The 27,774-nt window shown below is 35.0% G+C and overlaps 1 protein-coding gene and 1 pseudogene across 1 annotated transcript; both read right to left on the reverse strand.

Annotated features, from left to right (window-relative positions):
* Positions 1 to 7,435: 7,435 nt before the first annotated feature.
* On the reverse strand, positions 7,436 to 19,169 carry LOC130848573 (olfactory receptor 4A15-like; annotated as a pseudogene).
* Positions 19,170 to 25,868: 6,699 nt separating this feature from the next.
* LOC130849950 (olfactory receptor 4A47-like) lies at positions 25,869 to 26,798 on the reverse strand. Its single transcript, XM_057729215.1, has one exon. The coding sequence runs from the start codon at positions 26,796 to 26,798 to the stop codon at positions 25,869 to 25,871; it is 930 nt and encodes a 309-aa protein (XP_057585198.1).
* Between the last annotated feature and the right edge of the window lie 976 nt (positions 26,799 to 27,774).

The raw sequence follows: 27,774 nt of genomic DNA on the forward strand, positions 1-27,774 counted from the left end.
GCAAAGTAATTGGTATAAAATATTTAATATGGTTTAGAAAGAGTTTTATGTGGTTGGAAGATAGGAAAATTGAGACTTGGAGAAGGTAAGCTTTGTTATCCCATTACATACAGTTAGTGAGGAACAGACCTGAAGATACGCTGGTGAGTCAAAAATTACCCGCACTCTGGCTGTAGAATTTATTTTAATTAACTTTTAGAAAAGACAAATACATCAATTTTTGACACAATCTCCTTGCTTTGTCCATCTGTCAACAAGCTTTCATATTCGCTCATTAAAAAATGTTTTAGGCTGAGTTGCAAGCCACTCACGCACCACTGTCTTCACTCCTTCATCAGAAGGAAATGTTCATCCTCATAGGGTTGCGTTCAGGCAACCAAACAGGTGAAAGTCAAATGGAGAATTATCAGGACTATAGATGACCTTCTTCATGACAAAACCCTTTCTCCATACTGTGCACAAGTTCTTCGGTAAATAAGGGCAACAGGCACACCCTCAGACCACAAAAAATGAATGAATCACTGCATGCTGGTCTTCTTTCTTGCAAGTCACAAGTGGGGCATCCATTTTTGCTTGCACCACAGTTACAAATGAACTGATGTAACACAATCACACCTGCACAGCAGTGAATGGGGAGACAATAGCCTTGAATGGAAAGTGCTGATGACAGTGCAGCCAACAGAAGTTCTATTATAACCAGAATGTGGATATTTTTTTCTCATTCTTGTACATGGGGGAACCCAGTGGCCTGCTGGCCGCGATGATCACCATGATAATCAGATTGCCCACTATGGTCACAATGTAGATGATTATGAACAGGACAAACAGAACCTTTTGCATCTCAGGGTTTTGTGTGAGTCCAAGGAGGGGAAATTCAGTTGCAAGCAGAGTTCTGGGGGATGACTCCACCGGGGGAAGGGTGGTAGATCTGGAAAAACATGGTTGACTGTGATTAATCTTTCTAAACCCTAAGGACTCTGTCTTGTGACTACAGCAAGGGAACTGGAACAATGATTAACTGAAATGAATCATTGACTAATGAAAATCTTTGTTCTGACAATTATCAATAATTGTAAATTCCTAAGGAAATGGTAAACTTTAGGCAAATGTTGACACTATAATTAACTGTTCTTAGAAGGTATAAAACTCACTCATGTAAGACCCCTTCTCAGGTCTCTCTCCACCCCCTTCTGGTGTCTGTGCCAGAAGCTCTTGTACTCTCCTCTTAATAAACTGTTATTCTGTGGCTTAAACCTGAGCAACGGCTTATTATTGATCCCAAGGAGAAATTCTTTTCCTTCAGAGATCACAAATTCACTCCCTAGATGGATTCTATGGCAACAACATTGTTCCCATTTTCCATGTGTTTTCTTGAAGCTGTTTATCAGATATCAGAGGCTGAAAACAAAATGGCCAATAATGAATTTGAGAAGATCATAAGCTTTGTGTCAAACATGCGACGTCTTAATGAACAGCGTATGTTCCACAGGTCCTCACACAGAGAAAGTCTTCAGAACATGAGACTTTGGAATCTCTTCTCACAAGTACTCTATTTATTTTCTCAAATTCTATGCTTCAGCTACTGTGATGAGACTTCAGTATTCTAACCGGGTGGTACATATGAGTGGGTGTATCTGTTAGATGATGTACCAAAAACAAGAAAGCTGCTGTTTCCAAAATATCACTCACAAAGTCTGCATTTTTGATTTCATATATCATTTCTTTTTTTCCCCCTAAGTTCATTTTGACTTTCTTAGGTCCAACACAAAAGTAATGTCTTCTCCAATAACTTTATATATTTATATGAAGTAATACCTAGGCATGGAGTATAAAATTATAGGCTGATGTTCAGGTAATAGCCTTTCTGAGTTACTATGAGCTCCAACAATTGAGAAATTAGTCACCCACAACAGTAAAAGAATGAGACACTATGTGTGTGTTCATTAAATGCTAATTGAAGTCTGTTCAATTAAACTAAATTGCAAACCTCATCAGAGAGCAACTGAGCAGAGATAAACATATGAAATTCTTCCCACCCAACAAAGTACAATGAAAGTTACATTTTGTGTGAAAATACACACACAGAAATTAAATGTCATTTATTACAACCTACGTTATTGAAGGAACAAAATAGACACTGCAAATCTAAGTTAATGGGTACTACATAGGTATTTTTCCTGTTTTCCAAAATTGCTTATAATTGCTTATTGCCAACTATAACTCAATTAAGAATGTCAAAATAAAGATTTTAGGCAAAATCATGGTGTAGTGGAAAGATTTTATACCAAAAATCTAGAAATATCATTTGATTTTGCACAGTCATCTTTGGTCAATCACATCCCAACTCATATTCTTACTGGAAAGGTGATAATCTTCATAGATGTGTGAGTTCCTGAATTTTTGTCATCAGAGCCTTTTTCCCAAATGGTATGCTAACACTTTTGCTGGTACCCCATCTTTATATTAATCAGTATGAACTAGTATGTCTTAGAGGATATTAGATTATTAAATTAATCAATAGATTAGACCAGTTATTTTGTTCATATTGCAAGTCTTGATTATCTGATTTTGTGTGGAATACAGAACATACATTCTCACTTGAAAAAAATAAACCTTGCTGGGCCTTTCAGATACGACCCAGGACCAATTTTACATGTAATGTGCATAACATCATGTTGGCAGAAATATTTCAAATGTGGTCCATTTCAGTGTCTATATTTATAGATTGTCATTGGTGAAGGGCAGGAGATTTGCCTATTCATTGTGCTTTTGGAAAGTCAATTTGCACTCATAAATCAGAGGGAGAATAAAAGTATAGAGGCAAACAATACGAGATGACTGAGAAAAGGCAGATAAAAAATGCCAAAGGCCATAGCTAAATATGCTTTGAAATTAGTAAACAGTTTGGTTTTGTGTCAGTCTGTAGGTGGATTGAAGTTTAACTCAGCATCAGCCCCAGGAGTTGCCTCTCAGAAGCTTTATACTTCCAGATCAAATTAAAGTCAGAAAATCAAATATTGAACTTTAAGATGTACGAGTAGAATAAAGCAGCTCCTAAAAAATTCTGTTTGGATCTCTGGCATTTCATTGCATAGATACATTATTAAATATCCCCACTCACAATAAGGAAGCTACATATGCATTCATAATTGAAAATAAATACTCACTGTTCATAGGAATTGCCTGAGCATTCAAAAGATAATTCCCAGTATGAGAGTTTAACCCCTTGACCTGTTGAGCACTTACAAGACTTATGTGTTTATAGCTGGTTTTCCACTGTCATCTGTTGGGTTTTTGAGGACAGTAAACATGTCTTTTTAATAATTGTGTCTCCAGAACCTGAGTGTTCCTTATGCATTTTCAGTGATCAATAAATGGTTGAGTATTAAAATGTTCTTATGAGCATAATTATTATTCTAAACTTTCAAAAATATTAATTTGATTCTGCATGATAAAAATGCTATACTTTATCAATGTTGTACTTCATTAAATATAAATATATCTGCTTCAAATATCTGTGAGATTCTTCAAATTTCTTAACATAGTCAATGAGAACAAATAACCTTTTGACATCCACCAAGAAAAACAATTTCATCCCTAATAACCCTATTATGTATTTACATGAAGTAATAACTAGACATGCAGCATAAAATTATAGGCTGATGTTTAGGTAGCAGCCTTTCTGAGTTACTGTGAGTTCCAAAAATCAAAGAGTAATTCACCCAAACAGTGAAAGAACCAGGCATACTATGAATGTTCATTAAATGCTTATTTAACCCTATTTAATTACACTGAATTTCAAAGCTCATAAGAGAGCAACTGAGCAGAGATAAATGTATAAAATCTTCCTGTGTAAGAAAGTATAATGAAAACAGTATTTTAATTTAGAAAATATACACGTAGAAACACACACACTAAATTGATATTTATTACAACCTAGAAATTGGAGGGAAAAAATGGAGACTACAAATCCAAGGGATTGTGTACTACATCAACATGTTTCCTACTTTCTAAAATTGTTTAGAACTGATTATTCCTAGCCATAGCTCAGCTAAGAATGTCAAAATAAAGATTTTAGACTGAATCATAGTGTAGTGGAAAGAATTTATACCAGAAATCTAGAAATGTTATTTGATTTTGCCTAGGCACATTGAGAATATCACATCCCAACTTATTTTCTTATTGGAAAGGAGATAATCTACCCAGACAGATGAATTTCTGGATTCTTGTGGCTGAAACATTTATCATAAATGGCCAGCTAACATTTTTGCTCATGGACCCTCTTATACTAATCAGGGTGAATTAATATGTGTTAAGGCTTTTTTATTAAAGTAATCAATAGTTTAGACTAGTTATTTCATTTAGATTAGAAGTTCTTTGTTATGAGGCTGTGTGGAATACAGGATATTCATTCTCACTTAAGGAAAATAAATCATTTATGGGGCCTTTCAAATATGACACAGGACCAATTTTTCCTGTAATATGTACATTCATTTTGACATAATTATTTCAAATGCCTTCCATTTCAGTGTATACAGTTATAGATTATCATTTGTGAAGGGCAGGAGATTTGTCTATTCTTTGTGTCTCGGGCAAGTCAATTTGTACTCAAACATCAGAGGGAGAATGAAAGTAGATAGAGGAGGGAAAATAAGAGATGACTGAGAAAAGGCAGATGGAAAATGGCAAAGACCATAAGCTGAATAAAATACACTTTGAAATTAGTAAACAGTTTGGTTTGGAGGTACTGAATGAGTAAGGAGTAGAGGAATTTCTGATTTTTTAAGCTGTCAATCTGAAGGTGAAATGAAATGTAACTCTGCATCAGGACTTGGTTCTCAGAATCTTTATAGTTCCAGATCAAATAAAAATGAGAAAAATCAAATTCTGACCTTAAGATGCATTAGTAGAAGAATCCAGCTTCCTAAAGGAGCTCTGTGTTCAGAGTTGTAGAATTTCATTTATGGATACATCATTAAATACATCCACTCAAAATGAGAAAACTACCTATGAGTTTGTAATGGAAAATAAATACTCACAGTTCATAGGAGTTGCCTGAGCATTGAAGAGGTCACTTCCAGTAGGATAATGTAACACCTTGACCTGTTGAGCACTTACACTACTTATGTGTTTATGGTTGGTTTTCCACTGTCAAGTGTTGGGTTTGTCAGGGCAGTGAATGTGTCTTATTAATAATTGTATCTCCAGAATCTGACTTCCCCTTATTCATTTTAAGAGATCAGTATATATTTGGGTATTTAAATGTTCTTATGAGCAAAATTATTCTTCTAAACTGTTCAGAAGTATTAATTTGACCCAGAATGATACAGAATTCTATACTTTATAAATATTGTACTTTATTGAAAATAAAAATATCTACCTCAAACATTTGTGAGTCTTCAAATTCCTTAACATAGTCAATGAGAACAAATACATCTTTAAAGAAAGCTCAAAAAAAGTAAACCTGTGATAACTATCCCACAATAAGATAAGATAAATTAAGTAGATCTATACTATGCCAAATTCAACAACATAAGATGCAAAAACAAATCATTTATATGGTACACAAGGTATAAAATACTGGGCAACACTTTCAATTGATATGATATTGGAAATTATAGACTTTGGAAATTTGAATTTTAGCCCAGATTCTTTTGAAATATATGATCACAATTCATGCCTAAATATGTTTCCATTTAATGGCCTGTATAGTAAAACATATTTCCCATGTGAGCAATTGTTTTTATTTAATGATGGAGTAGTGACCATAAAAATAATGCAGCAAAAATTTGGAGGTCTTAATAAACACTTAACCAGCTCATCAGGTTTTACTAAAAAGATAAATTTAAAAAAAATATCACATTTTCCAAATCACTCTCTTCTGTCCATGTTGCCTGTTGTGGATTGTCAATGGCTGGGTTCCTTGAACTGAGGCTGAACCCTTTTGGATGGACCTGCTGGGTTCCTGAGATATCTCTGCCCTGCTCTCCCAGGTCATAATAAGTAATGATCAAAAACTAATTTACACTGCCTCATATATGCCATGCATTTTGCAAAGAATTTTGTATAAAATATCTCAATTAATATGTTTTAGGAAAGAGTTTTATGTGGTTGGAAGATAGGAAAATTGAGACATAGAGAAGTTAAGCCTTGTTACCCCAGGACATACAGTTAGTGAGGAGCAGACCCGAAGTTACAATTCAAGACTGTCTGACCTCAAGTCTTGATCTGATGTTGGCCCCAAATTACCTCCCAAGTAAAAACTTACCAAATAGTTATCAAGACCCTTTAACATTCATCTTTCAACAAAGGCTTTCAAAGAATGTTTCTCATCCTAGTTAGAGGAGGCATTAAAAAGGGATTAAAAAAACCCTTGAGAATTTGAAAGATATCAACTTCTTTGTCTGACAACTTCCCATATTCTCTCTCAAGAGAATTAGAATTATACAGGTATTTTATTTACCTTGTTAAATCAGTTAGTAACACATTATTAACCCTGTCCATTTCTAATCTGCCTTAAATTTGCTATTAAATGGAAGTATCATGTATTCAGCATTTATTCTTTCCAATTCTCTTTCATATTTCATCTCAAAATAACCCTATAAGATAAATACATTATTCCCACTTCATAGATTGCAACATTGAAACTAGAAAAGTTTCTTTCTCTTGTCTAGGATGGTTAATCAGTAAATAGCAGAATTGAAACCTGTTTCTGTTGTTTCAGTCCCAAGCTGTTAGTTGCCTAATTTAAGAGCTCTTCAAAATCAGAAATCTCAGGAACGTTCTGGATATGTTTCATAAACAGAATAATAATCCTGGATTTCACATTTTATAAATGATCTTTCTGAGAATACAAGTACATGGAGGCCAGAATTTCATCTACAAATAAATAAGCAAATGATAAAATCTTAGGCATTGAGAATTAATGGTTTATTTGAGAGTACCTAGTACATTCTTTTATTTTGCACACAAAGAAACTGAGGCCCAGGGAAGGAAAGGACCATTCCTAAAATTGCACATTCTGATGCTGGCAGATTGACAGTAAGAATCCAGGTTTCCTAAATTCCAACATGTTTTCTCTTTTCCCTACATGGGATAGCTGATATTCTCACTTGATACAACATAATTCAACAAAAGAAATTGTTTTGTTTTTCTAATTGATATATGTAATTATTTCAATGAGCCTCATCATTTTCCAAGTAACAGCTGCCTAAGGAAATGAGGATGTTGAGAGACCATAAACAAATACATCATTTAACTCAATTTATAGGATTTTCTCATGTAAAGAAAAATCACACATGGACTTCCCTGCTGGTCCAGTGGTTAAGAATCTGCACTTCTACAGAAAGAGGCACGAATTAGATCCCTAGAAATGATTTTTTTAATGTAACACCTGAGAGTTAAAGTATTCCCTGATTCTATAAAATAATAAATATCACTTCCTACATGATAGATACACCCCTCTTCCAACTAAGGTCACATTTTTACTCCAAAGATATCTCATGGCATTTTTCATTTCTGCATTTCTCAGGGTGTAGATTAAGGGATTCAACATAGGAAATTTGAAAGTTAAAACCACCATTATGGGTTTATAAATGGGGAAGTTGGCATTAGGCCTGCCATACAGGAAGATAGAGAGAACAGAGAGTAAAATGGCCACCATCATATGGGATGCACAGGTGTAGAAGGACTTGTGACTCCCTTCCAAACCATGAGTCTTCAGGGAGTGTGATCTGACCCCATAGGAAACTAAGAGAATGAAGAAGACAACAGTACAAATTGCCCCTCAATTACCTATCATAGAAAGTCCAATGAGGTGGGTATCGGTACAAGCAAGTTTCAATAAGGGGTACTTCACAGTAAGTTGCCAATGACATTGGGGCCACAGAAAGGGAGCTGGTAAATAGAGAGAAATTGAACCAGTGAGTGCAGAAAGCCTCCAGTGCAGGCCACCAGCAGCATGAGAACACACACCCGCTAATTCATGGTGACCAAATCATGAAGAGGTTTATAGATGGCTACATATCTGTCATAAGCCATAACCACCAGAGGAATGACCTCAGCACCAGCAAATAAGTGATCTATAAAGACTTGAGTTGGACTTCTTAGGTGGCGCAGTGGTTAAGAATCCACCTGCCAATGCAGGGGACACGGGTTCGAGCCCTTCTCTGGGAAGATTCCATGTGCCGTGGAGCAACGAAGCCCATGCACCACAACTATTGAGCCTGTGCTCTGGAGCCCGTGAGTCACAACTACTGAGCCCGTGAGTCACAACTATTGAAGCCCATGTGCCTGAAGCCTGTGCTCCACAACAAGAGAAGCCACTACAATGTGGAGCCCGCACACCACAATGAAGAGTAGCCCCCGCTCGCATCAACTAGAGAAAGTCCGTGTTCAGCAACAAAGACCCAATGCTGCCAATAAATAAATAAATGAATTAATTAAAAAAAAAGACTTGAATCATTCAAGACTGGAAGGAAATTGTCTTTTCCTCATGAAGCAAGTCAGTGAACATTTTGGGAGCATTGGCATTAGAATAGACAGTATCTATAAGTGATAAAGAAGACAGAAATAAGTACCTGTGGGAAACCAGTGACCTGCTGGCTACCCAAAAAAGTGCAATGAAAGCAACCTTTTGTTTGAAAATGCATACATACAGACACACACACAAAGACACACATACAAATTAAATGCCATTTATTACAACCTAGGTTATTGGAGGAAAAATCATGGACAGTACAATTCAAAGAGAATTGGAATGACATAGACATTTTTCCTATTTCCAAAATTGTTTAGAATTGATTATGCTAACCATAACTCAATTAAGTATGCCAAAGCAAAGATTTTAGTCAGAATCATGGTGCAGTACAAAGAATTCTACACCGAAAATCTAGAAATAGTGGCTTGGCCAAAAGCTTTGTTCAGGTTTTTCCTAAAGATGTTAAGAAATACCCCAACAAACTTTTTGACCAATCCAATATTATTTAATTTTGCTCAGTTGCCTTTGGAAAATCACACCCCAGCTCCTATTCTTATTGGAAAGGTGATAATCTTTCCAGATGTCTGAAGTTCTGAAGTTTTGTCATTGAAGCCTTTATCTTAAATGGCATGCTAACACTTTCACTGGTATACCATCTTTATATTAATCAGGGTGAATTAGTATGTGTTAGAGGATATTAGATTTTTCAAGTAATCACTGGTTTAGACTAGTTATTTTGTTCATATTGTAAGTCTTGGTTACCTGAGTCTGTGTGGAATACAGGACATTTATTTTCTCTTAAGGAAAATAAATCATCTGTTGGGCCTTTCAAATATGCTGAAGGGCCAATTTTTCATGTGATCTGTGCATTCGTTTTGACAGGATTATTTCCAATGTGCTCCATTTCAGTGTCTTCATTTATAGACTGTCATTTGTGAAGGGCAGGAGATTCTTCTATTTTTGTGTCTCTGGCAAGCCAGTTTGTACTCAAGCATCAGAGGGAGAATAAAAGTATAGAGAAGAGAAAATAAAAGATGACTGAGAAAAGGCAGATAGAAAATGGTAAAGATCATAAACTGGATAAAATATGCTTTGAAACTGGTAAACAGTTTGGATTGTAGGTACTGAATGAGTATGGAATAGAGGACTTTGAGATTTCCTGAGCTCTCAATCTGGAGGTGAATTGGAGGGTAACTCAGAATCAATATTAGAACTTGCCTCACAGAAGCTTTATAGAACAAAGAAAAATGAGAAAATCAAATTCTCAACTTTAAGATGCATGACTGGAAGGAATCTGCCTTAAGAAGTTCTGTGTTTGGAGTTTCTGACATTTCATCTTATAGATATATCATTACATATCCCCACTCAAAATGAGAAAGCTATGTATGTGTTTGTAATGAAAAATACTCACAATTCATAGGACCTGTCTGAGGGTTCAAGAGAGAACTTCCAGGGTAGGAGAGTCTAACCCTTTGACCTGCTGAGCACTTACAGCACTTAGGTGTTCACAACTGGTTTTCCACTGTCATCTGTCGGGTTTGTGAGGGAAGTAAACATGTCTTATTAGTAACTGTATATCCAGAACCTGTTTGCCTTATGCATTTTCAGTGACCAATAAATATTTGACTGTTGAAATGTTCTTATGAGCATAATTATATTAAAGAGTTCAAAAATTTTAATTTGACTCAGAATGGTATAAAATTTTATACTTTATCAATATTGTACTTTATTAAAATAAATATATCTGCTTCAAATATTTATGAGATTCTTTAAATTTCTTAACATCATCAATGAAAACAAAGAAATCTGTAAAGAATGTCAAAAAAGGTAAATCCATGATAACTATTCCACAATGATAAGGAAGATAAGATAAATTAAGCAGATCTCCTTTTACACCAACTTCAACAACATAAGATGGAAAAACAAACCATTTATATGTTATATAAGGTATAAAATACTGGGAATCGTTTTCAATTGACAAGATATTTGAAATTATAGACCCTGAAAACTGTGAGTTTCAGTCCAGATCCTTTTGAAATATATGATCAAAATTCATGCCTAAATATATTTCTATTTTATGGCTTGTGTTGTAAAACTTGTTCCCCATGTTAGCAATAGTTTTTGTTTGTTTGTTTGTTTTGTTTTTGTTTGTTTGTTTTTAATGATTGAGCAGTAACCATAAAAATAATGCAGCAAAAAATTGGAGGTTTTAATAAACACACAACAAGCTCAGCAGGTTTTTCTAAAAATATATATTTAAAAAATCACATTTTTCAAACCAATTTCTTCATAATAAAGGAGAAAATCTATCTCTAAACCTTGAAAATGGTTGAGCAGAATTTGGGGGGAAATACAGAAAAACAATTATCAGAGATGGTACATTGCCTATGTCATATATAGTCTTTGTCATTTTTGTTTGGTTTTGTTTTATAACTTTTCAGGGGTGGCCCTGGATGCCAGCACTCTGCTTTATGAACCTTGGTTTATAAATAATGGTCTGGAATTTGAACCTCAGAATCCACACTTACTAACTCTGAGACCTGGATCAAGTAATCAATACCATTTGTAAAATGAGACTTATAATAGCATCTATCACATAGCATGGTTTTAAGTATTCAATAGGATGATGCAAAAAAAGCTGTCCAAAATTTTTCTGACTAAAAATAATCACTAAATAAATTCAAAATATGATTTACTATTCTTTGTTTTCCATGTAATGTTAGTGCCACATCGCTAAATTAGTTTTACATGGGTTTCCCCCAAAGTCCACTCTTTTGTCTAATTATCCAAAGGATCATTTCCTTTGGGATGAATGGGTTGACTGGGTCATTACGTTTTGCAATTCTGGAAGCTCTCCTATTTTCGCCACTCACATGACTGTGCGGCAATTCCCTTTTCTTTCTATATATCTCATTCTCTTCTTTGAAATGTATAATTAAAATTAAATTTAATCTGAAGAATCTTCTTTCCATAATTAAGAAGTCAACTGAGTGCATAATGTGATGTGTTCTGTTGCATTCACATTACTTTAAAGATCCTAAACTTGAGAAAATATTCACATAATTAACCCACAGACATAGATATTGAGACTTCCTTAAAATTCTGTAAATTTTGTGTCTAACGATATTCATGAAATCCATTTCCACAGATTCTAAAATTCACCGTCTAACAAGAAATTCGGTGAGTCTAACAAGTAACAATATCTCTGAACTCAAGTTTTCACAGTGTAAGTTTTGAGTTTCCCTTTGTTAGATTTTTAATTAAATCTAAAAACGTTGTAGGGAAGGGAGGTAGGAAGTTGTTAAATGGGTGCAGAATATCAGTTTGAGATGATGATAAGATTCTGGAGATGGAGAGTGGTGATGGATGCACAATAATGTGTTATGTATATTTTACCACAATAAAAGAAGGTATCAACAAACAAAATATTTACAAAGAAACAGAAAATTTAAAGATACCATGCACAAGGTAATAATAATGAGCTATACTAATCTTTTCTATCAACTTCACTATATTAAACTACAATATAATTGTTGAACTCCTTCAATTATATAAAGCAATCTAAAAATGTTATTGTGAAGAACATTTTTGATGTCACATTATGTTGTTATCTATGTGCTTTCTCTATTTCAGGATACATGTAAATAATTCTAATACAAAATACTGCACAAAATTACTGTGTTCTACTAATTCCAATACAATTTTACAAAATTGAGAAAATGCATATGTTATATTATTTCTGGAGTTTCTGGAATAAAATGTTTGAGATCATATGATAACACCTGTTTCTTAAGAAAGAAACATAATGCATTTCAAGTAAATCTATTTTGCCCTCTTCTCATAGCAGTGAAGAGTTTTTGTGAATACGTTACCTGGGTTTTTATTCTTTTTAGTCACTTGTTCTAAATTTAGCCTTCTGCAATTCTATCTTTGGTCCTTGGAGATGAAGCTAAAGTTAAAGAGGATAAGGCAGGATTGGCACCACATCCACCTTGCTGTCACTACAGAGAAAGGATCAGGACACACCCAGTCCCTGCAGCTGAAAATGCTTTGTCATGTAAGGATACATCTCTCTGCCTGCACAAAGCATGACCAACTTCAACTTTTATAAACACCCTGAAGTATAGATTGTAAAATTGTTCAGAGCTGGCTTCAAGAATATACAGCTGATATGCTTGACAAGTCATCAAATTTGAAAGCTGTCATTGAAAATATATTCCAAGGTCAAATCTAAAACTTCATGATTATGCTTAACTGACCACATTAATTGAACAAAACTTTGATAATATTTTAGTTAATAATGAAGACAGCTGGATAATTTTTTAAAAAGGACTTTATTTTGGATATTTTTAAAGCATTTATATATCTTTTTTAATATGATTCATGCCTGATAAGGTAATGGCTCATATTTTACATCTTGACAGTAACATTATACCCAAGGAGAAATCTTCTCCCAGGTAAGAGAGGATTTGACTGGGCACTTAATCAACAATGAACAATAAATCACTTGACCATGTTGTTAAACCAGTTTGTCACCAAGGCTGCTGTTCAAGATTAAATTCACTGGGGAATCATGCTCTAAAGAACTGAGAAATTCCATATGATCCTTCCAGTGTGTATTTTCAGAGGCTTCTCCTGGGCAATTCCTTTAAGGGAGTTAAGTGAAAAAAATAACATTCTAATAGCAAAGAGTAAGTGACTTATTAATAGCCAAGACATAAGGTTGAGTAAACAACAGTCCTTTACTTTCAATTAATCAGTGTGTATTTGAAATCCTCAAATCCAAGATGGCACTGGTGTAACATTAAAAATATTCAGTTTCTGTGTATGGCAGACATACTTAATGAGATTACCACTAATTGATTTACTAAATCTTTCATTTAATTTAGATAGCATACACATAAAAATTTACACCTCAGATCTCTGTCCAAAAGGAAAGAATCTTTTTTAAAAAGAAATGCAGAAACCCGTAATTAAGACTTATAATTTGGGGCTTTCTTGGTGGCGCAGTGGTGAAGAATCCACCTGCCAATGCAGGGGACGTGGGTTCAAGCCCTGCCCTGAGAAGATTCCATGCTACAGAGCAACTAAGTCTGTGTGCCAGAACTATTGAGCCTGCGCTCTAGAGCCAGTGAGCCCCAACTGCTGAGCCCACGTGCCAGAACTACTGAAGCCCATGCACCTAGGGCCCGTGCTCCACAAAAAGAGAAGCCACTATAATGAGGAGCCTGCGCACCACAATAAAGAGTAGCCCCCGCTCGCAGCAACTAGAGAAAGCCCGTGTGCAGCAATGAAGAACCAATGCGGCCAATAAAAAAATAAAAATAAATAAATTAATTAATTAAATAAAGACATAATTTGAAAGCAAGTATTATAAATTAACATAACAACAAAAACATAGAAACTAAATCCAGGTGTGTTTAATATAGATATGGCAGGTCCTTAAATCTGAATCTCTCTACAAAAACTGAATGCAAAGTGAAGTAACCTGAAAAGATTATAGGGAGGAGAAGAGAGAAGTAGCAATCCCAGGGAAGATAGAGCAAGAGAGAGCACAGCCATCATCACATGTAAAAGAGTCAATCACACTAATTTTAAATCATTAAAGAAAGAGGTCTCTGATCTGGCAAATCAGAGAAATAACTTGAAAGGATAAAGGATATAAGATGACATTTTTAGAAAGGCATCGCTAATGGGGGAGATAAAGATGGATAAACATGGAAGGTGCTCTTTGGAGGCTTGGTATAAAGTAAAAGAAGGAAGTAAGAGTAAATGAAGGTCCAGAGGAAACAAATACTGACAAAAACTAAAGATACATCACTTTTCCAGCAAGAGCCTGCCTCTACATCAGACCTCTGAGGGCTTCCACTGTTATTTCCTTAATGGCTTAGTATGGGCTCCTTTGAGCCCATCCGCATCTCCACATATATTTAGATTAATATTGCATTTTGTGGGTCGTAAGGGTCTTAGATAAAGAATCATTAAATACTTATCTGAACCAGGTGAAGATCTTACTGTGTGCTGAATCTTATCAAAAATTGGTGGTTTTCAGCTTACCTAATACGTGGATGAAATTTAGCAACCCCAAATATTACATGTAATACCCCTAAGTTTAAAGAATATATGCATTCACTGGTTCCTCTCTTGCCATTAAGTAACAAAAGATGGAGAACTTACTCTTAATGTTGAAAAACTATCTGATATGACCAAGAAGACTGTGAACTAACTCAGAGCTGGAGACATAGCGTATGCGTAAGTATGATGCTCTACAACCTTTACTTCTGAAGGCAAAAAGCTGCTCATGATTTCTGCTTATCTGAATGGAGTAAAAGAATTTGCTAGATCACCTGCCCAGAAGTGGAATTTACATATTCCAATAAGAATAAGACACTGAAAACATAACTGATATAGTGCCTCAAAATCTGTAATAACCCACAGTAATTCCCTATAAGCTACATCTATACTCAAACTAGAAAATTAAATGAAGTGATAGCATCTGTCACAAGGAAAAGCAAGAATGGTTGTTTTTTAAGTAAGTATTTCAATAAGAACCACCAGAAGAGTGAGAAAGCTGTAAAATTCATGTGTTTGAAAGAATTAGAAAGGGACTTCCCTGGTGGTCCAGTGGTAAAGAATGTACCTTACAACGCACAGGAAGCAGGTTCAATCAATCCCACATGTCTCAGGGCAACTTAGCCCTCTTGCCACAACTACAGAGCTCATATGCTGCAACTAGAGCCCACAGGCCACAAACTACAGAGCCCATGTACCCTGGAGCCTGTTCACCACAACTAGAGAATAGAAAACCAGCACGCCACAACTAAAGAGAAGCCTACACACCTTAGGAATATCCTGCGTGCTAGGACCCGACTTCACCAAAAATAAACAAAATAAATAAGTAAATAATAAGTAAATCTTAAAAAAAAAAAGCTTTAGAGAACTAACAAAGGATCAATGGTTTGTGGGCCTCATATTTTGAAAAGAAGCCAGAGCTATATCGTGCATTTGAGCTCTTCCTTTCATGAAGGATATGGGCTAATTCTAAAATCCACACAGGAAGGGCTGAAAAGGCTAAATGGAAGTTTAAGAAATGCTTTTCCCTGGGAAAATAAATGGGATTCAAGTCTTACCAAGAAGAAGAGGACTTTGAAAACAACAAGGATTTCATTTGGGACCACAAAGGGCTTTTTTTTCCTTTTATTTCAATAAAATAAAGACAGATCCATGAGTGGGATCCAAAAACTATTGCTGCAATTTATGTCAAAGAGTGTTTCTCCTAGGTTTTCCTCTCAGAGTTTTATAGTGTCCAGTCTTATAGTTATGTCTTTAATCCGTTTTGGGTTTATTTTTGTATATGGTGTTAGAGAATGTTCTAATTTTATTCTTTACATGTAACTGTCCATTTTTCCCAGCAACACTCATTGAAGAGATTCTCTTTCCTCCACTGTATATCCTTGTCTTGTTGGATAAAGCCACTCACAACTTACTAAACTCCATTCCTCAGCACCATGCATGGGCATCACTGCGTGGTCAAATTATGGAAGAAATAGCTCCAGTTGATCATTGAGTTTGACAAAGTGATATTTGTGGGAACTAACATGAGTGACATTTTCAAGAAGTAACTTGAGTTATTGTGCTGTAATTAGAGAAGTTTTGATTTATAAAGAGTGATGTAATAATGTAAGATGACCTGATATTCTCCGTGTGCATAGAGGACCATTGCAGGTATCTGAAAGATCATCTTGGCCACTTCACTTTTATGAAAAACAGCATTAGTATTTGTTTTCACTAATGGGAAAGAAATCTGAAGGGAATTTTTGCTTTAAAAAAATCTGTTACTGTAATAATGTTGATCTTTTGTAAATGGGATGAGGCATAATTTGAGCTTTCAAAAAAGAAATAAACTTGTACTGTTGAAACATATTGCTACATATAAGATCAGGCTACAACAAATTTGAGGCCATCTTCCTGAAGCACAAAGTAAATCATTAAGACTGCAGATAATTTTGTTATTTATTGACCTAAACATATCACAGAAAAACCCTTTTTCAGTAGATAGAAAGTATGCCTAAGTTTTAAAGACCTGGATTGGAAGTTTGTAGCTGAAACTTTTGAAAGGGAGTTGCATTCCAGTGTAATAGTTCCTGACACAGCTTATCAGGGAAGCACCTGTGATGTGAGGCAATAAATTAGTAAACCTCTCTTGGCTTCAGTTTTTTTCTCTGTAAAACAGGGATGATGATAATGCAACCACCAGTTTAGTATATGGATAGATCAACTGAGGTGACTATCACTGATAGGTAATAAGGGGTTCATTTAATGTAAATATATGTAGCAGACTACAGAGCAATAACTTTGGTGACCAACTATATGTTTTTTTGTTGTGATATCAAAAAAGATGTTTACCTTTGTTTCAAATGGCAAGACTCCTGAAGTCTTGGTATGGAAAATGAAAACATTTCCTTTACATAAGAAAAACTACCAGTCATAGCGATAATTAAGAAAATATAGCAAACTAAGAGTAATTTCAAAACATCTGATTTACTTTTTGTGTCAGGAAAAGAATTAGATTGTGAATTATTCTTTCCTCCTGTGTGGTGTCTTTCATTTTGCTTTTGGTGAATTCATGGTACACACAAAAAAATTCAGCTCTGATTCCTTCACACAACAGTCCCTTCCCTGTGTATCTATCTAAGAATTTCTATCCTTCATTTGTTTTAACAGGTAAGCAAAAGTGGAAGAATTTCTGAAATCAAGGTCATATGGAAAAGCCAATTTCATCCAAGTAACATACATGAAGAATTTAATAAAGTAGGTGTAAGACTCTGGACAAAAAGCATACCCTACAATCATCAAAGTTGAGTTTTATAGATGTTCCATTGTCTAATCTGAATCTATGAACGTGAACATTGAAGCCTTGGTAAAGTACATTAACAGCTATTAAAATGCCTAATAAATGTCTAGCCAATATATAATAAACAACAAATATTAGTTTGGGGCCTTTTTTTTTTTTTTTTTCTGTCAGGGATCTGCAAAATTTCTTTCTTTCTTTCCCACAATTTATAACACGTATATTCCTCTCTATGTGTATAAACCATCACTTTCTTGACATCATAAATAGCCTGTTATCTCCTCTTTAACAAACTCCTCATAGCATTTTTCATCTCTGTGTTTCTCACTGTGTACATGATACGATTTAACATAGGAGTGAGGATTGCAAAGGACATAGTCACCCACTTGTCCACAGGGTAGGTGGCCACAGAATGCATGTAGGTGACTATAAAAGAACTGAAAAAGAGCACCAGTACTGTAAAGTGGGAGCCACATGTAGGCAGGGCTTTGCATCATCCTTCAGAGCCATGGGATTTCAAGGAGCTCAGGATGACTATATAGGAGATGAGTGGCATGGGAAAAATGAGCAAGCTCATGCCCCCAGTGTTTGCTGCAACCGCAATTCCCAGCCTGTAGGTGTCACTGCAGGAAATTTCCAATAGTGAGAAGAAATCACACATGAAGTTATCAATGACATTGGGACCACAGAAGGTCAAGTCCATAGTGAAAAGAATCTGCACAGTGGCATATAGGGTACCCCCAATCCAGGTCACCACCACCAGGAGCTGGCAGAGCCCCTGTCGCATGATGGTTGTGTAGTGCAGAGACTTGTGGGTGGCCACATAGTGGTCATAGGCCATAACAATGAGGACTATGATCTCTGATCCTCCCAGGAAGTGTACCAAAAAGAGCTGAGTCAGGCAGCCACCCAAGGAGATGGTTCTCCTTTGGTGCAGCAGGTCAATGATTAATTTAGGGGTAGTGACAGAAATGAAGAAGGCGTCTATGAAGGCCAACTACATGAGAAAGAAGTACATGGGAGCTGAAAGTGCAGAGCTGAGGGAGATGGTGACAACAATGAACAGGTTGGCCAGCACAGAAAATAGGAGAATGAACAAAAAGAAAATGAAGAGTATTTTCTGCACGTGTGTATTCTGTGTGGGTCCCAAGAGAACAAATTCAGTCACATTGTTGGGAGTCGTAAGAAGACCCATTTGGCAAGTAACACCTCCCTGGGCCTGAATTACCTTCAAAGGAATAAAGAATGATACCTATTAATCATGAAAGAATTATCTGAATCTCTTAGGAAAAAAAACAAAAAACAAAAGACAGCACAGCAGTCCCTGTAACTGTGGAGCATGTGCTTGGCACTTTTGCCCAGTACTTTCAATTCATTCTTACTTCCTGCATGATGATTTTCATTTCTACAGACACCTAGCTCCTGTCACCTGTAAAGCATCTCTAGGACAACCCATGATGTGTAATTTACTGAGAAAACATGGTGCTCTGTACATGAAATCTGGATTCTCATTCTGTTTCCAACTCCATTTGCCTTTGCTACATCATCTCAGTGTCCCATGCTTCCGAGCACTCTTCTGTGTCTGTGAGGTTACAAGTTATAATTCTCAGATGTACCTTGTAAGCTGAGAGGTGCCACACAGAAGTAAGAGTTATTCCCTCTTCCATGAGAATTTACATCTGAGACATCAGTTCTAACTGTGGAAACAGAGGCATGGTCAATAAATATTTATCATAAGCAGGGTGTTTTGGGAAATGTATGGAAGTCACTAGTAACACACTCTACTGGAACAGAGAAGTGATTCAACTGTGTTTCCTTACTTACCATAGCACCTGGCATGATGTCTGCAGTGTCTGAAACGTGTTAGGTGATGAGTGAATGCTTGGTGAATTGCATTTGCCATGGATAAGAATATGCCTGATTCCTCAGACCATAAACCTAGGAGGAGTTCAAGTATTCCTTTTTTCCTGCTCTGTTTATCATTACTCTCTATGAGAAACATAAATAAACATTTGAAAGGTAGCTGCACTCCAGGTTAACAGTTTCTGACACACCTTATGGGGTAATATTTAATTGTATCTAGGAAAAATTATGTTACTGGGTCATTTTACTTTTAATAAAATTGTAGTGTTTGTTAATCAATATTTTTTATTAAATTCTGTTCCATCTTTTCATGTGTTTGTTGGCCATCTGTATGTCTTCTTTGGAGAAATGTCTATTAGGTCTTCTGCCCATTTGTGGATTTGGTTATTTGCTTTTTTGGTATTAAGCTTCATGAGCTGCTTGTATATTTTGGAGGTTAATCCTTTGTCCGTTGTTTCATAGGCAATTATTTTTTCCCATTCTGAGGGTTGCCTTTTAGTCTTGTTTATGGTTTCTTTCACTGTGCAAAAGCTTTTAAGTTTCATGAGGTCCCATTTGTTTATTCTTGATTTTATTTCCATGATTCTAGGAGGTGGGTCCAAAAGGATCTTGCTTTGATGGATGTCATAGAGTGTTCTGCCTATGTTTTCCTCTAGGAATTTTATAGTGTCTGACCTTACATGTAGGTCTTTAATCCATTTGGAGTTTATTTTTGTGTATGGTGTTAGGAAGTGTTCTAATTTCATTCTTTTACATGTTGCTGTCCAATTTTCCCAGCACCACTTACTGAAGAGGCTGTCTTTTTTCCATTGTATACTTGTGCCTCCTTTGTCAAAGATAAGGTGCCCATATGTGTTTGGGCTTACTTCGGAGTTCTCTATTCTATTCCATTGATCTTCCTTTCTATTTTTGTGCCAGTCCCATACTGTCTTGATCACTATGGCCTTGTAGTATAGTTTGAAGTCAGGAAGCCTGATTCCACCAACTCCATTTTTCCTTCTCAAGATTGCTTTGGCTATTTGGGAGAAAAGAACTTTTAAAAGACTGTGAATTCCCACATCACCAATGCACTCTTGCAAAGTGTAAAGCCTGATTCAGAAGCATCTATAAATACACTTCCTGGGTTACATGCATAATGAGACGGACATTTGAACCACGTCCTTGGCTGTCTTGTCTTCTCTCTTATCCTCCTCAGTACACTGATGTCATCTCTGTGAACACAGAGAGCAAGATTCATGCACCAACACTGGACTTTGAACTATTTCCTTAACACCAACACTTTCCATGCTTTCAGGAAATCTAATTCATCTGAATCAAATTTTTGGAATTTTCAATATAAGTATGAATATCCCATTACCTAAAGAACTCTGAATCTTGATCATGAACTGAGAAGAAAAATACTCATTGTTGGCAGAATTTGTCCTCATAACAAACAAATGTTCAATCAACATTTTGGTCAGAGGGAGAGGAAATTCCAAATTGTGTACAACTTACTTATATAAAAATGATGTTGTTTGTGTTTTATACTAATAAAAGTGAAATAGTGAAATAGCCTTTACAACATTTGATTTTCAATTAATTATATTGTCCTGTCTTCACACAGCACTGTTGAACCATGAGTTTCCTGAAGAATGAAGAACAATTTCATATACGTACTTTATTGTTTTGAGTCCATCATTTCAACTTGGGAATAAGCCTGTCAAGTGATTAGTGGCACAAACAAATATTCTCTGAGTTAAGGGCAAAGATCAGTAAACACTGTCTGCATTTAACTGCAGCACGTATTATTGAGTTATTCAGTTGCTGCATCTCCAAGTGTGATTTGCCTAATTAAGTTTTTTGGGACCTTAATCATAATTTTGATTGTTCTCTTTATCTCCAGTGATGTTGCCAGGATAATCACCATGTAGAACAGAACTTAGGGAACTCCATCCTCTGGGGGGAAATCAAAAAAGAATAATTTGAAGTCAAATCACCAGAATGGAAAAGTCCAGTCTGGGCAGAAATGACATACATAAAAACTTTCTGTTTAAATCATGACATTCAAAATAAGCAAATCTGTTTAAGTTTAAGCCTTTTCTTTGCAGCTGACATCTGACCTGATTTCCAGAAGATGATGAATGTTAATTTAGAACAAATCATTTAAAGATTCACAGTCTGCCACACAGTTTGTCTGCCACACAGTTTGCCATACAGTTTGTCACCTCTTTTCAGACAGGCAGGAATCTGTGTTAGTATGGAAGTACAGAGAGAGAACATTTGTGGGAGTATTGCCTTCATCTCCAAGTGCTCATGGGGCATTCACCAAAGTAAGCAATACACTAGGATATGATACATTACAACACATTTAAGAGAACTTAAATCATATTTATACTTAGGATTGTATATATCATATATAGTAATTAAGCAAAAATTTATAACAAAAATGTAATCATTTCCAATTTTTTAAAATTAAGCATCACAAACCTAAATTACCCATGAACATTTTGAAAAATAAATTGCCTATGGAAAGATGATACATATGTATATAAAAGAAGTATGAATGATACTTATGAAACATATATAAGAGTATACTAATCAAAACAGTCCTTGAAAAACTAAAAATAGAGTTACCATATGACACAGCAATCCCACTACTGGGCATATACCCAAAAAACACTGTAATGCAAAAAGACATATGCACTCCAGTGTTCATTGCAGCACTATTTACAATAGCCTTGACATGGAAGCCACCTGAATGTCCATCAACAGATGAATAGATAAAGAAGATGCAGTACATATATACAGTGGGATATTACTCAGCTGTAAAAAAGGAATTAAATTGGGACATTTGTAGAGACACAGATGGACCTAGAGACTGTCACAGAAAGTGAAGTTATAAAGAGAAAAACAAATATTGAATATTAACACATATATGCAGACTATAGAAAAATGGTACAAATCAACTGGTTTGCAAGGCAGAAATAAAGACACAGATGTAGAGAACAAACATATGGACACCATGTGGTGAAAGTGGGCGGGTTTGGTGGGATTGAACTGGGAGATTGGGATTGCAATATTTACATTACCAATTTAAAAAAAAAGATTCCAAATTGTACACTTTAAATACATGCTGTTTATTGTATGTCAATTGTATCTGAATAAAATTTCTTAAAAACAAAACAGTAAGTGTCAACATAAAAATTGACACATTGACCAATGAATGGAATAGAAAACTTAGAATTAAATCCAGGTATATATAGTTAACTTATCTTTTAAAGGGGGCCAAGAATACATTATGGGGAAAGGAAAATCACTTCAGTGTTCGGGAAACTGGATATTCATATGCAAAAGAATGAAATTAGACTCTTGCTGTGGTTTGACTATTTGTATCCCTCAAATTTCTCTTTTGAAATCCAAATGTTCAATGAGATGATACTATGAAGTGGGGTCTCAAGGAAATAATTAGGATGAGAGCAGAGTCGAATAAAATTAGTGTCCTCATTAAAAAGGAATATTGGTGAGGGGTAGAATATTCAGAACCCTTGTACACTATTCATGGGACTATAAATTGATGCAGCCATTATGAAAAATAACCTAGACATTCCTAAATTAGTTAAAAGTGGAACCACCACCTGGTCCTGCAATCCCACTTCTGGGTGTATATCCAAAGGAAATAATATTGATATCTTGAAGAAATGTCTTCCCTGCCATGTAAATTGAAACATTATTCAAAATAGCCAAGATATGAAAATAATCTGTGCCTGACAACAAATGAATGGGTAAAGAAATGGGCTGCAAAAAAGCAATGAAATATTATTCAGCTGTAAAAAAGAAAAAAAAAAAAAAACGTGCCTTTGGAGTTATGGGTGAACCTGGACTAAACCAGATACAGAAAGTCAAATAGTGTATTATCTCACCTACATGTGAAATCTAAAAATGTGAAACTCATGGATGCAGAAGGTAGAATGTGGATTGCCAGGGCTGGCTGGTGGGCTAAATGGGAAGATGGTGCCCAATGGTACAGTCATAAGATGAATAAGTTGTGGGGATCTAATATATAGTATGGTGGTTATAGTGAATAATACAGTATTGTGTACTTGAAAGTTACTAAGAGATTAGATTTTAAGGGGTCTTACTAAAAGGAAAACAAAAAAATATCAAAATTATAATTCTGTGAATAATGGATGCATTAATTAGGTTAATTGTGGTAATTATTTCATGATCTATATGTATACCAAATCATCACATTGTACCTCTTAAACATATACAATTTTAATTTGTCAACTATACCTCAATAAAGCTAGGAGAAAGAAAGACTACATACTGTACAATTCAATTTCTATGAACTCTTAGAAAAGACAAAACTATAGATAGAAGAGAAACAGTGTCTGCCAGGACCTGGAGGTGAAAGGAGGAGGTGATATAGAGGGGCATGGGGTAATATTTATGATGATGAAACATATTGCATATTGGTTGGGATGTTGGTTACACACCTGTATGCATTTTGTCAAAACTTATAGAAATTCAGCTGTAAAGGATGAGCAATGTACTGTGAAAATTGAATATTATGTAAAAAAGGAAAATAAAATATTTCCTACATTAAATTAACAGACATTTGGAAAATGTAAGAAAATAATCTATTTACTATAGCAGCAAAAAAAAAAAATCAGAATGTCTAAAGTTACAAATAGACATGCTGGATCAATATAAATATCAAAGATTACTTGTTAAGTGGAAAGAACTACCCAGTCTGTAGATAAAATTCTTAATTCTCTAAAAATACAAGCACTTTCTAAATAAAAACTTTTTAAAAGTACTAACTAAACTCACTTTTTACTAGACTGGATTATTGAAATTTAATTTCAAAACATAAATATGCAACAATAGGCATAGTTCTGATAAGGAATAATAATGAAGGAGTCCTGGCCTTATCAGGTATCAAAGTATATTTTAAATCAAATGCAACTACATTGTGTGTTAAATGGCACATGAATAAAAAGATCAGTGGAAGATAATAGCGACCTGAAGTGGAACCAAACACATGCCATATTTTAGAATGACAGTTAGGATACCAAAATCATGGGGAAAAAAAATATGTGCCTATAAATATGGCCATATTTAAAAATAATTAAAATGTTATTCCCAATGAAATCTTTACATGAAAATAATGTGTAGATGGTTCAAAAATTTAAACATAAAATGTAAAACAACAAAAACACTTAAAATTAAATGTTGGAAATTGTGGAAGAATATTTTGGCAACACTGAAATAGGGAAACTCTAAGCAGGCTCTAAAATGCAAAGGAAATATTGATAGATTTAGTAAGAGTATTTCTATATGGCCAAAAATATTCTGCACAATATAAAAACATGAAAAGCAAACCACAATCTGGAAAAATAACAATTCCACATATGTTAAATGGGACAATTTCCTTAGTATATAATTAAGTCATAAAAATCAGTATGCAAAATATCAGCAATCAAATAAAAGACACAAAATTCATTAATAAGCAATTTATGAGAAAATAATACAAACCACCTTAAACATGTGAATAGGTCCCAAAATTCAATTCTATTGATTTATTTATAATTAAACTATACAAATGAAACAATATTTCCTTAATTAGACTGTCAAATACCACAGATGTTTATTCAGCACTGGTTGTTGGAGAATGTGGTCAAATAGGTAATTGCCAGAAAGAAGGGACTAGTGAGTTTTGTACAAGTTCATGGATGGCATTTTGGCAATAACTGTGAACATCAACATTATAAGTACATACACCAATCAATTCAACAATTTTACCTCAAGGAACTCATACAAAATTTCAAAAATATTTAATTGCAGAATTATTTATCATAGAAAAAGACTGGGAAAAATGAAGAGGAATAGAGACATCAACTTTAGTGTATCTTTATAAAGAAGTAAGGCATTTTGAGGAAAAAAAATATTTAGGGCTGTATAAACTGGTATATAAAGATCTTCAGAAGGCAGAGTAGTAAGATTTTATTCACTGAAATATGAAAACAAACACATGTATGATAATATGTTTATATTTGCAAAGATTATTACTTAAAGAATCTTAGGAACAGAGTAGAGCGACTGCATCTGGAAGGACTGAGAGACGTTTGTCTGGAATAAGTAGGAGGTTTATTTTACAATGTTCCATTTTGCATGAAGTCTATTTTTAACATTTATTATTTGACAACACACTGAAATTTTTATTTAAATATATATTACACTAAAAAATTCATACATAAAGCAAATGAAGTGGAATACATAGGATAGTCTATATCGCATTAAATATTTTAACAAGTATAATAAAAAGAATGAAGATAAAAGAGAATTTAACTGCAAATAAAACTAAGAATAAGAAAGTAATAAAATAAAATGTAGAAACTGACTAAAAATTACTGTAATTATAAAAATTTTATTGACTAAAATGTATGTATTGTTTATCAATTCTCTACCTTTCTAGGTGAAGTGACAAACTAGACTTATACAGTTTATATTCTGGCAAGGAATTGTTATTAAAAGCATAAACATACATTAATTTTTGCATATAATTAACATTAATTCTTTAGAAAAAAGTTTACATCAGATTTATGAAGACTTTTACATTTCAAGATTGGCCCTAATAATAAATTATTATCTTCATGTTGGACAATGTACTTATGTATTTTATTGACAATGTACTTATTTACTACTTGATCCGCATTTTTTTCTCCAGAGAGTCTTCATAGCATTAGTCATCTCAGAATTTCTTAAACTATAGATTAATGGGTTCAGCATTGGTGTTACGACTGTATAAAACACACTTAATGATTTGTCAAAGGGGAAGGTCTTAGCAGGTCTTGCATACATGAAAATACAGGGAACAAAGAAGCAGACAACCACAATGATGTGGGAACCACAGGTCTGGAGGGCTTTCTGCCTCCCTTTCGGACTCAGGTTCTTCAGAGAATGCAAGATGACTCCATAAGATATGAGCAAGAGCAGGAAAACAATAGCGGAGCTCAGTCCTCCATTGATGACCACTAAGATGCCAATGACATAGGTGTCAGTACAGACCAGTTTCAATAAGGGGAACATGTCACACATAAAGTGATCAATGACATTGGGACCACAGAATGGGAGCCCATAAATAGTGCTAAGTTGAATTACTGAGTGCACAAAACCTCCAACACAGGACACCACCAGCAGCCCAGCACATACCCTTTGCCTCATGATAACCAAATAATGCAGGGGCTTACAGATGGCCACATAGCGGTCATAGGCCATCACCAACAGAAGGAAGACCTCTGATCCACCTAAAAAGTGTTCTGTAAAGAGCTGGGTCAGGCAAAAATGGAAGGACATGGTATTTTCCCCAAAGAACAAGTCTGAAATCAATCTGGGGGAAATAGAAGAGGAATAAATTAGATCTAGAAATGATAAGCTAGCAAGAAAAAAGTACATCGGTGAGTTCAGGGTCTTACTGACAGTTATAGTCATGACAATGAGCAGGTTGCCCACCAGTGTCAAAATATAGAAGAGCAAGAACATAATGACAAGGATTTCCTGCTCTTTTGGATTCTGTGTGAGGCCCAAGAGGATGAAATAAGTTACATTGTTCCTTCGTTCCATCTAGTCTGGATAGGAGCTGACTTTACATATTAGAAGCAGTACATATTAGAAGCAGTTTACCTGCAATACAAGGGGGAGATCTTTTAGTTGCATTGTAAATTACTCTTTGTATTTATCCATTCAATTAAAATAATGTGTATGGAGAATCTGTCCAATGTGTCACAGACATTGTCATTACCAGGTTGAATAAGGCGTAGTTCCCTATCCTCAGTGATATGACACATAACAAGGCATCACACAATCCCAGGCCAGTGCATTAAGGGACATCACAAGAATATTCATACAATTCTAAGTGTCACAGTGTAGGATTATATTGATCAATTTGGAATAAGAGAAGGCTTCCCAGAGGAAGCAATGCTTTAGCTGAGTTTTCAAGGAAAATGAAAGGGACAAGAAAAAATGGGAATGGAACTTCATGGAAAGTGCACCATTTATAAAGTCACAAAGGTATACTACTTGAGTCCCACATAACCTAATTTACATATTCATTGACAGTAGATTGAACTGTATATAGAAAGGCACTGCCTTGGATTGTCTCAGGACTCACTGAGACTTCTTTCTTAGGGTCTTTATTTGGATATTTCTCTTTTTCCTGACCAATAAATACTGAAGCAGTCTAATTTTCTATCTCTAGCCCTAATATCTACCCTTATTTTGAAACTCACTCATGCAACATCTCCATTTTGGACATCTCTAGTTGGATGTCAATTTGGTATATTTGAAGGAAATTTTAAAAATTTCCTTGTTAAAAATGGTGTTCCCTTGGAACTTTCCTGGTGGTCCAATGGTAAAGAATCTGCCTACCAATGAAAGGGATGTGGGTTCGATCCCTGGTCAAGAAACTAAGATCCCACATGCTGTGGGGCAACTATGTCCATGTGCCACAACTACAGAGCTTGCACACCTCATCTAGAGAGCCTGCATGTTGCAAACTGCAAAGCCCACAAAATCTGGAACCCATGTGCCACAACTACAG

Source organism: Hippopotamus amphibius, chromosome 3 (assembly GCF_030028045.1).
Source record: "Hippopotamus amphibius kiboko isolate mHipAmp2 chromosome 3, mHipAmp2.hap2, whole genome shotgun sequence".
NCBI lineage: Eukaryota > Metazoa > Chordata > Mammalia > Artiodactyla > Hippopotamidae > Hippopotamus > Hippopotamus amphibius.

Coding starts and splice junctions, on each gene's coding strand:
- LOC130849950 (XM_057729215.1), bottom strand. CDS start 26,798: ATGGAACGAAGGAACAATGTAACTTATTTCATCCTCTTGGGCCTCACA.